This window comes from Rattus norvegicus, chromosome 19 (assembly GCF_021556685.1).
Source record: "Rattus norvegicus strain SHRSP/BbbUtx chromosome 19, alternate assembly SHRSP_T2T, whole genome shotgun sequence".
Taxonomy (NCBI): Eukaryota; Metazoa; Chordata; class Mammalia; order Rodentia; family Muridae; genus Rattus; species Rattus norvegicus.
Genome location: NC_141552.1, coordinates 20133067 through 20145306, shown reverse-complemented (window position 1 = coordinate 20145306; position 12240 = coordinate 20133067). Strand labels below are relative to the sequence as shown.

General features: G+C 45.9%; 2 protein-coding genes across 2 annotated transcripts in view; both read left to right on the top strand.

Annotated features, from left to right (window-relative positions):
- LOC147999037 (disks large homolog 5-like) overlaps positions 1 to 12240 on the top strand; it is a 51374-nt gene that overhangs the window by 5069 nt on the left and 34065 nt on the right. The window lies entirely within an intron of this gene.
- The window catches only part of LOC147999038 (uncharacterized), a 65540-nt gene that overhangs the window by 50840 nt on the left and 2460 nt on the right, over positions 1 to 12240 (top strand). Inside the window, exon 2 of the mRNA XM_087596043.1 lies at positions 8113 to 8194. Coding sequence (XP_087452169.1) covers positions 8113 to 8194 — 82 coding nt within the window. The remainder of the gene's footprint in view (positions 1 to 8112; positions 8195 to 12240) is intronic.

Genomic DNA, 12240 nt, shown 5'->3' with positions numbered 1-12240 from the left:
CATATCTTACATCCCATTTCTGCTCAGCTTTGCCTATATGACAGTGTTCCCCCACCTACACATATCCATTCCCACCTCACAACTCCAGCATCTACTTTTGGTGGGTAACAGGCCTCAGCGTAGTCAATGGCCTCCCGCCACATGGGTGCCACTTAAATCAGTCCCCTTCTACACAGTTACCTAGAACCATAGACCCTGTATATACTTTGGCTGGCAGTTTATTCCCTAGGAGCTGGGGGATTGGTGACAGAGGGTCTGAAGGGTTAAAATTTCTAAAAGTTAGTCATGAACAAAGTCCAGACATGCCTGAGAGAATTTGAGATAGGGCTCACTGGCCCGACTATCAACTCCCAAGGACACTGGCCATCTGGAGCCACCCCCTCCCCTTCCTTCACTCCCTGAGGATGGGTCATCCCCCTGCTGCAGTGAGATGAGTTGCCCTGCCCACATTGCTGAGATGCTAGATTACACGTATGCTTTGTTGATGTAACTCCGTGCCAAAAGTAACTGTGCACCCTTTGTATTAGCCAATTATGTGTATTCACACGAAACCCCTGGTTTTCCCTATATAAGCTCCTGCCTAGAGAGGCTCGGGGCTGGACTCAATCTCCTGTGTGAGATACGTGTCAGCCCGAGATCTCGTAAATAAAACTGCCTCTTGTTGATTACATCAAGACCGGCTTCTCGTGTTTCCTGGGGGTACCTCAACCCGTGACTGGAGCGAGAGTCTCCCCAAAATCTGGGGGGTCTTTCATTGGGGGCTCGTCCGGGATAGGAGCGTAACCCCCGGAGATCCGAATGCCTCTTGGAGGTACGTTAGTGTGAGTGCTGGAAAGCGGCCGCTGTGTGAGTGTGAGAGTAGTGTGTGTGTGAATTAAGTCCTGTAGTCTGTGTTTTTCAGTACCGGTTTAAGGTCTTGGTGCACTGTCTGGGCAGAAGAAGATTCCCCACTCCGTTGTTTTTGAGTGCACTCGAGTGGATGGGCTTCCCACTCTGTTGTTTTTGAGTGTACTCGGGTGGATGGGCTTCCCACCCTGTTGTTGTTGAGTGCACTCGGGTGGATGGGCTTCCCACCCCGTTGTTTTTGAGTGTACTCGGGTGGATGGGCTTCCCACCCTGTTGTTGTTGAGTGCACTCGGGTGGATGGGCTTCCCACCCCGTTGTTTTTGAGTGCACTCGAGTGGATGGGCTTCCCACTCTGTGTTGTTTTTGAGTGCACTCGAGTGGATGGGCTTCCCACTCTGTGTTGTTTTTGAGTGCACTCGGGTGGATGGGCTTCCCACCCCGTTGTTTTTGAGTACACTCGGGTGGATGGGCTTCCCACCCCGTTGTTTTTGAGTTCACTCGGGTGGATGGGCTTCCCACCCCGTCGTTTTTAAGTACACTTGGGTAGATGGACTTCCTACCCCGTATTTAAGTGTGCTTGGATGGAAGGGCTTCCCACCCCGGACAGACGCCTGTGAGTAGGTACTGGGTTTCTACTTCGAATAGCTGTTTTCTTTTTGTTCTTTTTTTAGATAGTGGAAGTGAGGACGCCCCAGCTCTGGGAGACGTCCCACGAGCCGACTTTTGTCGGGAGGACCCGGCAGGTGACAGTCAAAGAGATCTGACTGTGACTTGACTTCGGAGGTCGTGTTCGGCTGCCTATTTAAGTATAGGCATGGACAAGTGTGCTTAGATGTGTTAGTGTCTGTTGTCTGTATTCTGTTTCTGTGTTTGGTATCCCAGAAGCAGCTAAGGTTAAGCTGCAGTTTGGGCCAGGTACTGAAGGTACCAGGCATCTGTGGAAATTGGTTATAGGATGCTTTGTCTTGGTCTTGTTTGTCTGGTTTGTTTTCTGTGGTATTGTCGAGTGTCTTTTTGGCTTTTGTTTCGTTTTTGAATTTGGACTGACGACTGTGTTTGAAATCTTGGACTGACTGTGTTTGAAATCATGAAACTGTTTGCTTTGTTCGTCATAGAGTTTTACTTGGTCCTCTTGGTGCTTAACTTAAAAGTTAAAAATAATTTGCTTGAGAGAAATTGTTTTCTGCCGGGGAGTTTTGTCTTTCTCTCTTGAGCCTCCTCCCCAAGGAGAGCTGCCCCTTTCTTTACTCCCATTGTCCAGCCCAGCTGCTGTTAACCGTTGTGTATGAAGGATTCCAGGTTAGCGAGTGATCCGTCTGAAGCAGGCATTAACAAGAACCTGAAAACTTTACCTTAGATCCTGAAGAAAAATTCTCCCTGTTGCTTAAACATTCACAGCTTCTAAGGAAGGGACAGCACAGAGTAGGAAAATGTAGGGGCTGAGGGTGGCAAGCATGCAGGCCTACTAGCAAGCTACAGGCTGCGCGTGGGCAACAGTGCAGCTCTGGCCAAGTCAGCGCAAGAGGAGTTTCAAGGTAAGGAGGCTGGCTGGGGTTGGCACTTTGACAACAAAGATAGCGTAGAGTTAGTGGTTGTATTTTGGCCCTGAAAAAAAAAATTCCAGTTGCTGCCTTCAGTGGCCAGACCTTCAACACTTGCTCACAAAAGGAGAGTGTTCATTAAGAGAAGTTCTTTAAGGGAGCCTGCCTTATCTGCTGGCCCTATTCCAAGAGAGGAGTTGATCTCCAACACTAAGTAACCTTCCCTGTTAGTCATCATTGACATGGAGAGTGCCTTTGATCCTATCCCCACAGCAGCCAGTTCCTGCCCCTGTGGTCAAAATGCCCCAGGTTGGGGGGCAGAGAAGCCCCTAAAATAGTTTTAAAGAATCTGCAACAAACTGTGAAGAACTTTGTTTTGCCAGTCAAAATTTAGAATTCAGTCTTTGGCTGTGGCCAAGGTCAGGATTAATGTTTTCTTTTCCATGGGCCTTTAACCCAGTGAGACAGCTTGGTAAAGGACTACTACTACAGTCCTGATAGCCCCAGGTGAACTGGTTACAATTCTTTTGTCAGCCACTCTAACACCCAGGTTCTAACGTCTCTCCATCCTTTTGTTATTGTTACTGGAAGCCCAGTGCCATTTAGAGGATGGGTCTCTTGAGCGATAAAGCCACTGAGCTGGCACTAAAGGAAGGTACTCCTTAAGGGAAAATCTAAGTCCAGAGAGATAGTCGATAACAGATCAGCTGCCTCTCTGCTTGCCTTTCTGTTTCACAGGAACAAAGCTTGTGCTTATTTCTACAACGGCCTTTTTGTCCCAAGAAGGCCTCCTGGTTTAGCTGTGTGACTAAATGCTATTTGTCCTCTTCAGTGGACCTCTATTCTCAAGATTCCCTTGTTTTCTCACCATCCCATTTGAGATGCTTGTTAGTAACTGTTACAGGTCTTCTTTATCACCGAGGAAAGACAGAATCCTACTAGAGGCCAGACACGGATGGAAGGCCCTCACTTCTGCCTGTTGACTTCAAAACGCCTAAAGGTAGGGAGTGCCAGGTCTGCCGCCAGGCTCCAAGGGTGGGTCTCAGAGGGGCTAGAAAATGCCCCACCAATTTGGCTAAAGTAAGAAAAAAATATAAAGAAAAAGTTACAGAAACTTGAAGGGTTAAGTTAAGTCACTGAGAGAGTTGTTGTAAGTTGCAGAGAAAATAAGGTTGATATATGGTTCAGGGTCAGTGCACAAAAGTAGACAGCAACTAATAGCTGTAGAAGAAGATACAGACAGAGAGACTGAGGAAGAGAAAGAGACAAGAGAGGAACATATACTGGCCACAGTAGTTAGGGAACCTAGGAAGATAGTACCTGGCAACAGAAGAGAATTCCTGGCTAAAGATCGGTGTGCCTAATACGAAGAAAAAGGACACTGGGTCAGGGACTGCCCAAGAAAGAACAAGAGGGGACACTGGAGAGCTTCTTGGTCCTAGAGTGCTGGCTATGTACAGAGATAGAAGGGAAGTGTGGATACAGGGACCCAATGCTCTGTGCTCCTATGCCCCCACCCCCCAGTGGGTCAATATCCAAAGACCTTGAGTGCAAGGGGTTACTGGCAACGAACAATACTTATGGACTGCCCGAAGAACAGTGGACCTTGGCGTGGGCCAGGTAACCCACCCACTAGTTCATGGTCATCCCTGACTGCCCCTATCCCTTGCTCATTAGAAAATTGCTCTCCAAAATGGCTTGTGTGGGCTAAAATGGCTGGGTGAGGCCATGTGTATGCATATCTACAGACTGTGTATGTGGAGCTTAAGACCTGTCTCAGTGCACCAGTACCTGATGCTGGGAGATGTGTGTGTGTGGCTTAGTGCCGTTCTGCCTGGAACACATCATTCCTGCCAGCCGGGCTCTGACAATTATCACCCAATCCAGGACTTAAACTGTGATAGAGTGGCTGATAGAGTGTCCCAAAAGATGGGACCACTGGTCAGCTGCCATGGACTAGATTCTCCACCTGTTGGGGGCAATCTGGTCACCTTGCTGCCCAATCCTGACCTGGAGCCACCACAGCACAAGTGTCAAGCACTGGCAGAAGCCCATGGGTGGAGGAAAGACCTCTGCGACTGGCTGATTGACCCCTGCTGAAAGCCGAGGACCTTGTCCACAGACGGGAACAGTTCTCTTCATGAAGGTCAGAGATAAGTGGGTGCTGCCGTGGTGGACAACACAATGTCATCTGGGATGGCTGAACTTCTACCCCCCAGCACATCAGCACTGCAGATGCCTTTACCATCTCTTGGATGCCCTGGTGAAGCCAACAACTGCCTACAAGAGACAGCCACTGGGAACTGGGATTGGACTAAGAGACGGCCTCTACAATCATCAAGAAGATACTGGAAGAAACTTTCCCCCGATTTGGAATGCCCAAGGTAATCTGGTCAGACAACGGCCCTACTTTCGTTGCCAAGGTAAGCCAGGGTGTGGCCAAGTATTTAGAGGTTGATTGAAAATTACATTATATTTACAGACCTCAAAGTTCAGGACAGGTAGAGTAAATAAATAAAACTCTAAAAGAGACCCTGACCAAATTAAATTGACCATGGAGACTGGCGCAGACTGGGTGACACTCCTTCCCTCTTGCTCTCTTCAGAGCAAGAAATATCCCTTCCAGATTCAGCTTTACCCCCTTTGAGATCTTATATGGGGCCTCAGATCCTCTGACTGTATTAGATGATGTTACTGAACCAACACGTCATAGTAATAATGATTTATGTGTCAGGCTAAAAGACCTACAGGTGATACAGAAAGAAATCTGCTCACAGCTGGCAGCAGCCTATGCCCCAGGGACCTCCGAGACATCTCATCCGTTCCAGGTCAGAGACTGTAGGTACATACAATGACACGGAGCCCAGACACTCGAGCCTCGCTGGAAAGGACCGTACCTGGTGCTGCTGACCACCCTGACAGCCGTCAATTCTCAGCCCTCACCAGCCGCATACTAGCCGTTGGGGCTGAGAACTGGGACCTAGAGGGACACTCAGATCTTCAAAAAGCTCCCTAGACTTGCACATCAGATAAGTGGATACATCAGAGACGTGACTGGGATGTTGCTATAATGCTCACTTGAGGAGTGTGCTTTAGAAACAAGAATTTCATGTTTGCCCTGGGTTCCATCGAGAAAAATATAGAGATAGGCTTGATTTCAATTACAAATGATGTAACATTACATATGTTAATACTCCTAACACTTCTTGGGACTGTGCCTCAGGGACCATAAGTTTAAAAGTTCTAAGATAGTCATGACCTTGGTGTATAGGTTTAGATAGTGTTCAGATTGGAATCCTAAAGACTTTTTAGCTGACCTCCACGAATACCTAACCTCCCTCTCAGAGGTAGTCCTTCAAAATAGGAGAAGATTAGACCTGATATTCCTTAAAGAAAGAGGGCTATGTGCTGCTTTGAGAGAAGAATGTTGTTTTTACCTCGATCACTCCGGGACCATTAAAGATTCTATGGCTAAACTTAGGGAGAGGTTGGACAAGAGACGACGAGAACGAGAAACCACTGATAACTGGTTTCAGAGCTGGTTCGATAGGTCCCCATGGCTTACCACCCTGCTGTCAGCCTTAGCTGGTCCCTTGATTATCCTCCTCCTTTTGCTCACTTTTGGGCCCTACATCATTAATCGCCTTCTAGCTTTTGTCAGGGAGCGGATTACTGCTATACATGTCCTTATGTTGAGACAACAGTATCGGGCTGTATCGGGCTATACGGGGTGAAGAGCCTCTAGACGCTAGACTCGTAGTCCTAAGATTAGGACTATTCACAAGGAGTAGAGGGGAATGAAGGGTTAAAATTTCTAAAAGTTAGTCATGAACAAAGTCCAGACATGCCTGAGAGAATTTGAGATAGGGCTCACTGGCCCGACTATCAACTCCCAAGGACACTGGCCATCTGGAGCCACCCCCTCCCCTTCCTTCACTCCCTGAGGATGGGTCATCCCCCTGCTGCAGTGAGATGAGTTGCCCTGCCCACATTGCTGAGATGCTAGATTACACGTATGCTTTGTTGATGTAACTCCGTGCCAAAAGTAACTGTGCACCCTTTGTATTAGCCAATTATGTGTATTCACACGAAACCCCTGGTTTTCCCTATATAAGCTCCTGCCTAGAGAGGCTCGGGGCTGGACTCAATCTCCTGTGTGAGATACGTGTCAGCCCGAGATCTCGTAAATAAAACTGCCTCTTGTTGATTACATCAAGACCGGCTTCTCGTGTTTCCTGGGGGTACCTCAACCCGTGACTGGAGCGAGAGTCTCCCCAAAATCTGGGGGGTCTTTCAGGTCTGGTTAGATATTAAAGACCAATAGTTGCTGCTTTCTCTTCTTTTTCTGGTTATGGGTGAAATGGTGATTGTGTGCTTCATTTTTTGAAATTATTGAGAGATGATTTATTTCTTGGTTTTTCTTGGGTATAGTTTAGCTCACTGTCTTGGAGTTTCCCTACTACAATCCTCTGTTGTGCTTTCTTAGAGAAAAATATTGTTTAAATTTGGTTTTGTCATGAAATATTTTGGTTTCTCCATTTATGGTGATTGAGAATTATGCTGGGTATAGGATCCTTGGTCCGCATTACATCTGCCCAAGATTTTCTGGCTTTTGGAGTCTCTGTTGAGAAGTCTGGTGTAATTCAAATAGGTCTGAACTTATTTGTTACTGGTTATTTATACCTTACCCCTTCTAAGGATCTTTCTTTGATCTGTGCATTCAGTGTTTTAATTATTATGTTAATGGAGGAATTGTTTCTGGTATGATTAAATTGGCATTCTGTAGGCTTGTTGTACCTTCATGGCCTTTTCTTCCTTTACCTTATGGATGTTTTCTGCTATGATTTACTGAATATGCTTACTGGACCTGTGAACTGGAAATCTAAATTCTCTTCTATTCTATTATCCTTAGGTTTGGACTTTTAATTCTGTCCTGAAATTCATGGATGTTTTGTATTCAATAAACCATACATGGTTATCTGAGATGGGTATTTTGTGATTTGTGGGGTGATCTCCTTGACCCCAACTCTTACATCTAGTACCACGTTTTATAATGAAACAAGGTCAAGAATGGTGACCTCTTGCCATAAACTATATGAAAAAGGCGGGTGAATTAATGTGTGTCAAGTATCAGTAGATTCCCGGGTGGTTTTTGCTCCGGGTTGGCCATATGCAACAGTTTCAAAAGCCCAAGTTTGATGTTCCTTGGGATTCCCAAGATGATGCACTCAGACCTGACAGACAACACCCAGAATCCTCGTCAAAGAAATTGATTTATAAAATCGAGGGAACGTTACTAAGTCATGTTACAAAATATTTGATCACACTGTGATCTCCAAGAATGTATTATTTACTGAAAAACTAGTGTGTGGTATAGCAGGGCCATGGCACAGACATTTAAAGCAAGAGTTGTTTATTCATGTAAACATGGACTTAATTACGGTATGGCTCACCTACCACACACATGTATGGCAAAGGTTAAAAGTGCACTTAGGTCCAGCAGATCAAGACACAACGTGAAAGGAAATCTAGATAACTAAACCAATGGAAAGTTTTTGAGTTAAAGGATTTTTAAGAAAGTGTTCAGAGGGAACAGGACTGCTCTTCTTCTGGGAGGTCAGTGAATCAGGAAAGACAGTTGGGAGCTTTACTTGACTTCAGCATCTGACTCCTGAAACTTCATTGGTAAAATTAATGTCTGGAATTTTGGATTGTAAAACAACAGGTTGGCCCTGCAGCTTTGGGCAAGGCCCATGGACAAAGAGATCGCACCTGATGGGCACAATCTTAAAAGCCATCTGATTCTGGTAAATCACCTGAGAAGTCCTCAAGGAGAGAGGAATGAATGGGTAGCACCATAATAGAAGGCTTTAGGATCTCGGATAGTGCTACTCTAGATGCCTTGGAAATAGAAGCAGAAAATGTAAAGCTAAATGACTTCACAGGAATTAGCTCATTTCTGATTATGATTTTTTCATATTGGTATTTTATATTTATTCTTTTTTTTTAAATTTAAATCAAGAGCCTTAGGTTGTAAGTTGAGGCGGTCTTAGAATCAGAAAATGCTTAGAACACTTGTATGGCGCCCCGCAACTAACACTATCTGGCTAGAAATTCTACTTTTAACTTCATCACCATCGAGAGCTTCCATTTAACCAGCAGGGTCCATGCCAGGCAGACACTGAGCAGGTTGTATGTTCTGTTAATCTCCACAAAAACACAATTCAGCAGAAACACGTCCATTTTACAGGTGAAGAAACCACAGCTCAAAGCAAATGGTTATCAGGGTCCCCTCAGTCTCACTGTCTGTCACTTAGACCCACATCCTTCTCTGTAAAGGGAAGCCATGGGCCTGATGTGGCTGTGCAAGCTGACTCTGCTGAGATGATCAATGCTATTCTTGACCCTGGGAGAATTTAAGACAAGGTGACCCACAGACTCCTGGGGTAGATTCTGCCTCTGGTTCCTAAGGTAGGACACAGTATCCCTTGCCATAGGTCTCTACTCACATGAGGAGTCTGCTCCCATGTGTCAGCTTCTATGGCAGTGGTTCTCAACAGTCCTACTGCTGCAACCCTTTAATACAGCTCTTCATACTGTGATGATCCCCTCCATAAAATTATTTCATTGCTACTTCATAAATAATATTGCTACTCTTATGAGTCATAATGTACAATGTATCTGATATGCAATCTCTGTGAAGCAGTTGCCACCCACAGGTTGAGAAATATTGTTCTATAAACTTTTTTTTTTTTTAATGAAAGGCTTTCACCTCAGAAGTACCTGGAGCAGTTGTAAGAGCCCTGAAATACTGACAAGTTTTGGCAGGCCCAAGACTGCTTGCCTTAATGACAACAGAGATTTCTTGCTAAAGGCACAATCTGAAATCACTGTCCCCAGGTCATTTCTTGCCTAAGTTTTCCCTCATTACAATGTCTGTCTGCTTGGGACATGTCTGTCCAGGGAGCCAGTCCATGTAGTCTCTGATACAGACAGAATGCTAAAGGCAAGAATGCTTTCCCTCTGTTGGCCCACAGTCATTTCTATAGAAGTAAGTTCAAATCCCCTGTGGATAAATGTGTGTCTCTCACATGGTGTGTGAGACTTGAAATGTCAACCGTTTGAGTTGACAAAAAACAAATTTCACTTCAGATTTACAGCTGACTAAAAATTATTTTTGGGAGAATGCAGAGGGTGGCCAGGCCTGCAGAGTCAGATCCCCTCCCTGCCTGGGATGATCCCACCCTCAGTAGACTTCAGCTTCACCTATAAGGTGTAATCAGAAAAATCTGACCTTAAGATTCTGAAGTCCACAATATGCACAACCCCTAAAGTTGGTAAATGGCCTATATGTGGGTTTTCTCCAGTTTAAACTATTCTGGCTTCTTTTCTCTCCTGTGCTACAATCTGTTCTCTCAGGTCTGTTGGTCCTGGAAGGACCTGGGTTCAAGTCAAGGCCTCGTGGGTGGGGAGGAAGATGTTCTGTTGTGTGAATGAGTATGGATTAAGAATGTAGCCCCACCAACAGCTTGGGAAAAGATCTTTACCAATTCTACAACAGATAGAGGGTTTATATCCAAAATATACACAGAACTCAAGAAGTTAGACTGCAGGGAGTAAAATAACCCTATTAAAAAATGGAGTTCAGAGGCAAACAAAGAATTCACAGCTGAGGAATGCCGAATGGCTGAGAAACACCGAAAGAAATGTTCAACATCTTTAGTCATAAAGGAAATGCAAATCAAAACAACCCTGAGATTTCACCTCACAGCAGTGAGAATGGCTAAGATCAAGAACTCAGGTGACAGCAAATGCTGTCCAGGATGTGGAGAAAGAGGAACACTCCTCCATTGTTGGTGGGAGGCAGACTGGTACAACCATTCTGGAAATCAGTTGGAGGTTTCTCAGAAAATTGGACATTGAACTACCTGAGGACCGAGCTATACCTCTCTTGGGCATATACCCAAGAGATACCCTAACATATAAAAAAGACACGTGCTCCACTATGTTCATAGCAGCCTTATTTATAATAGCCAGAAGCTGGAAAGAACCCAACAGAGGAATGGATACAGAAAATGTGGTACATCTACACAATGGAATATTACTCAGCTATCAAAAACAATGATTTTATGAAATTCATAGGCAAATGGATGGAACTGGAAAATATCATCCAGAGTGAGGTAACCCAATCACAGAAAAACACACATGGTATGCACTCATTGATAAGTGGATATTAGCCCAAATGCTTGAATTACCCTAGATGCACAGAACACATGAAAATCAAGAAGGATGACCAAAAAGCGAATGCTTCACTCCTTCTTTAAAAGGGGAACAAGAATACCCTTGGCAGGGAATAGAGAGGCAAAGATTAAAACAGAGACTGAAGGAACACCCATTCAGAGCCTGCCCCACATGTGGCCCATACATATACAGCCACCCAATTAGATAAGATGGATGAAGCAAAGAAGTGCAGACCAACAGGAATTGGATGTAGATCTCTCCTGAGAAACACAGCCAGAATACGGCAAATACAGAGGCGAATGCCAGCAGCAAACCACTGAACTGAGAACCGGACCCCTGTTGAAGGAATCAGAGAAAGGACTGGAAGATCTTGAAGGGGCCCGAGACCCCATATGAACAACAATGCCAAGCAACCAGAGCTTCCAGGGACTAAGCCACTACCTAAAGACTATACATGGACTGACCCTGGACTCTGACCTCATAGGTAGCAATGAATATCCTAGTAAGAGCACCAGTGGAAGGGGAAGCCCTTGGTCCTGCCAAGACTGAACCCCCAGTGAACGTGATTGTTGGGGGGAGGGTGGTAATGGAGGGAGGATGGGGAGGGGAACAGCCATATAGAAGAGGGGGGGTTAGGAGGATGTTGGCCCGGAAACGGGGAAAGAGAATACAATCAAAATGTAAATAAGAAATACTCAAGTTAATAAAGAAAAAAAAAAAAAGAATGTAGCCCCACTCTGACTGGCCAACTAAGCTCCAGAAAATCTTCCCCAATCACAAAACTGGGCCATGTGGGAGCCTAAACTGTTTAAAGGGGAGAGCTGAGTGCTTTCTCCTGGAAGAAATACTTGGGGGTTGACTGTCACTTGTGAACCTTCTGTGTTAAGTCACTTCTCAGAAGGGAAGCTATCCTCTAACTCTTCCATGGGACCCACCCAGCACTGGGGCCTGAGGATCCTATGGTGTTGCAGCTCTGAGCTGGGAGGGGTAGCTCTCACCCTGGCATGGAGAAGCCTGTTTTCACAGCTGATCTAGATCTGAGGAACAGGGGCTTTTAAAGAAGCATGTGAGAGTATCTCCTGCATGAGAGCCCAGACTGCAGGGAAAGTCACACAGGACAGCGAAAAGTGACTTCGCAACAAACACAGGGAATGGGAACCAGGGAGGGCACTGGATGGATGGTCGGAGAGTTTGAGAAAGCCTACATCTCCCTGAAAGACTTCCCACAACCATAAGTCCCACCACTGTCCCCTTCTCACAGGGGAGGCTCAGCAAAGCCTGCCACCTGCTGGGATCCCTGCAAACTAAAACCAGAGTGGAGAACTGAGGAAAGCACTTTGGTGGAGGGGGAGACACAAGTCTCCAGGGCCAGGTCAGCCTTCTGTCCCTTTGGTTCTCCTCACTTCACAGAGGTGCCTATTGAAAGGTGAGGCAAGCCGGGATCTCAACAGTCTTTGGCCAAAGAAGTGAGAGCCCACAGGGCAGAGCAAGGCAAAGCAGAGCCAGGCAGAGCAAAGTGAAGCCCTGCCAGTCAGCAAATAGGCCTTGCGCATGTGGGACTGGTGGCAGCAGTGCTTGCCCTTGCTCTCCTGGTGGTGCAGAACACCTGCCT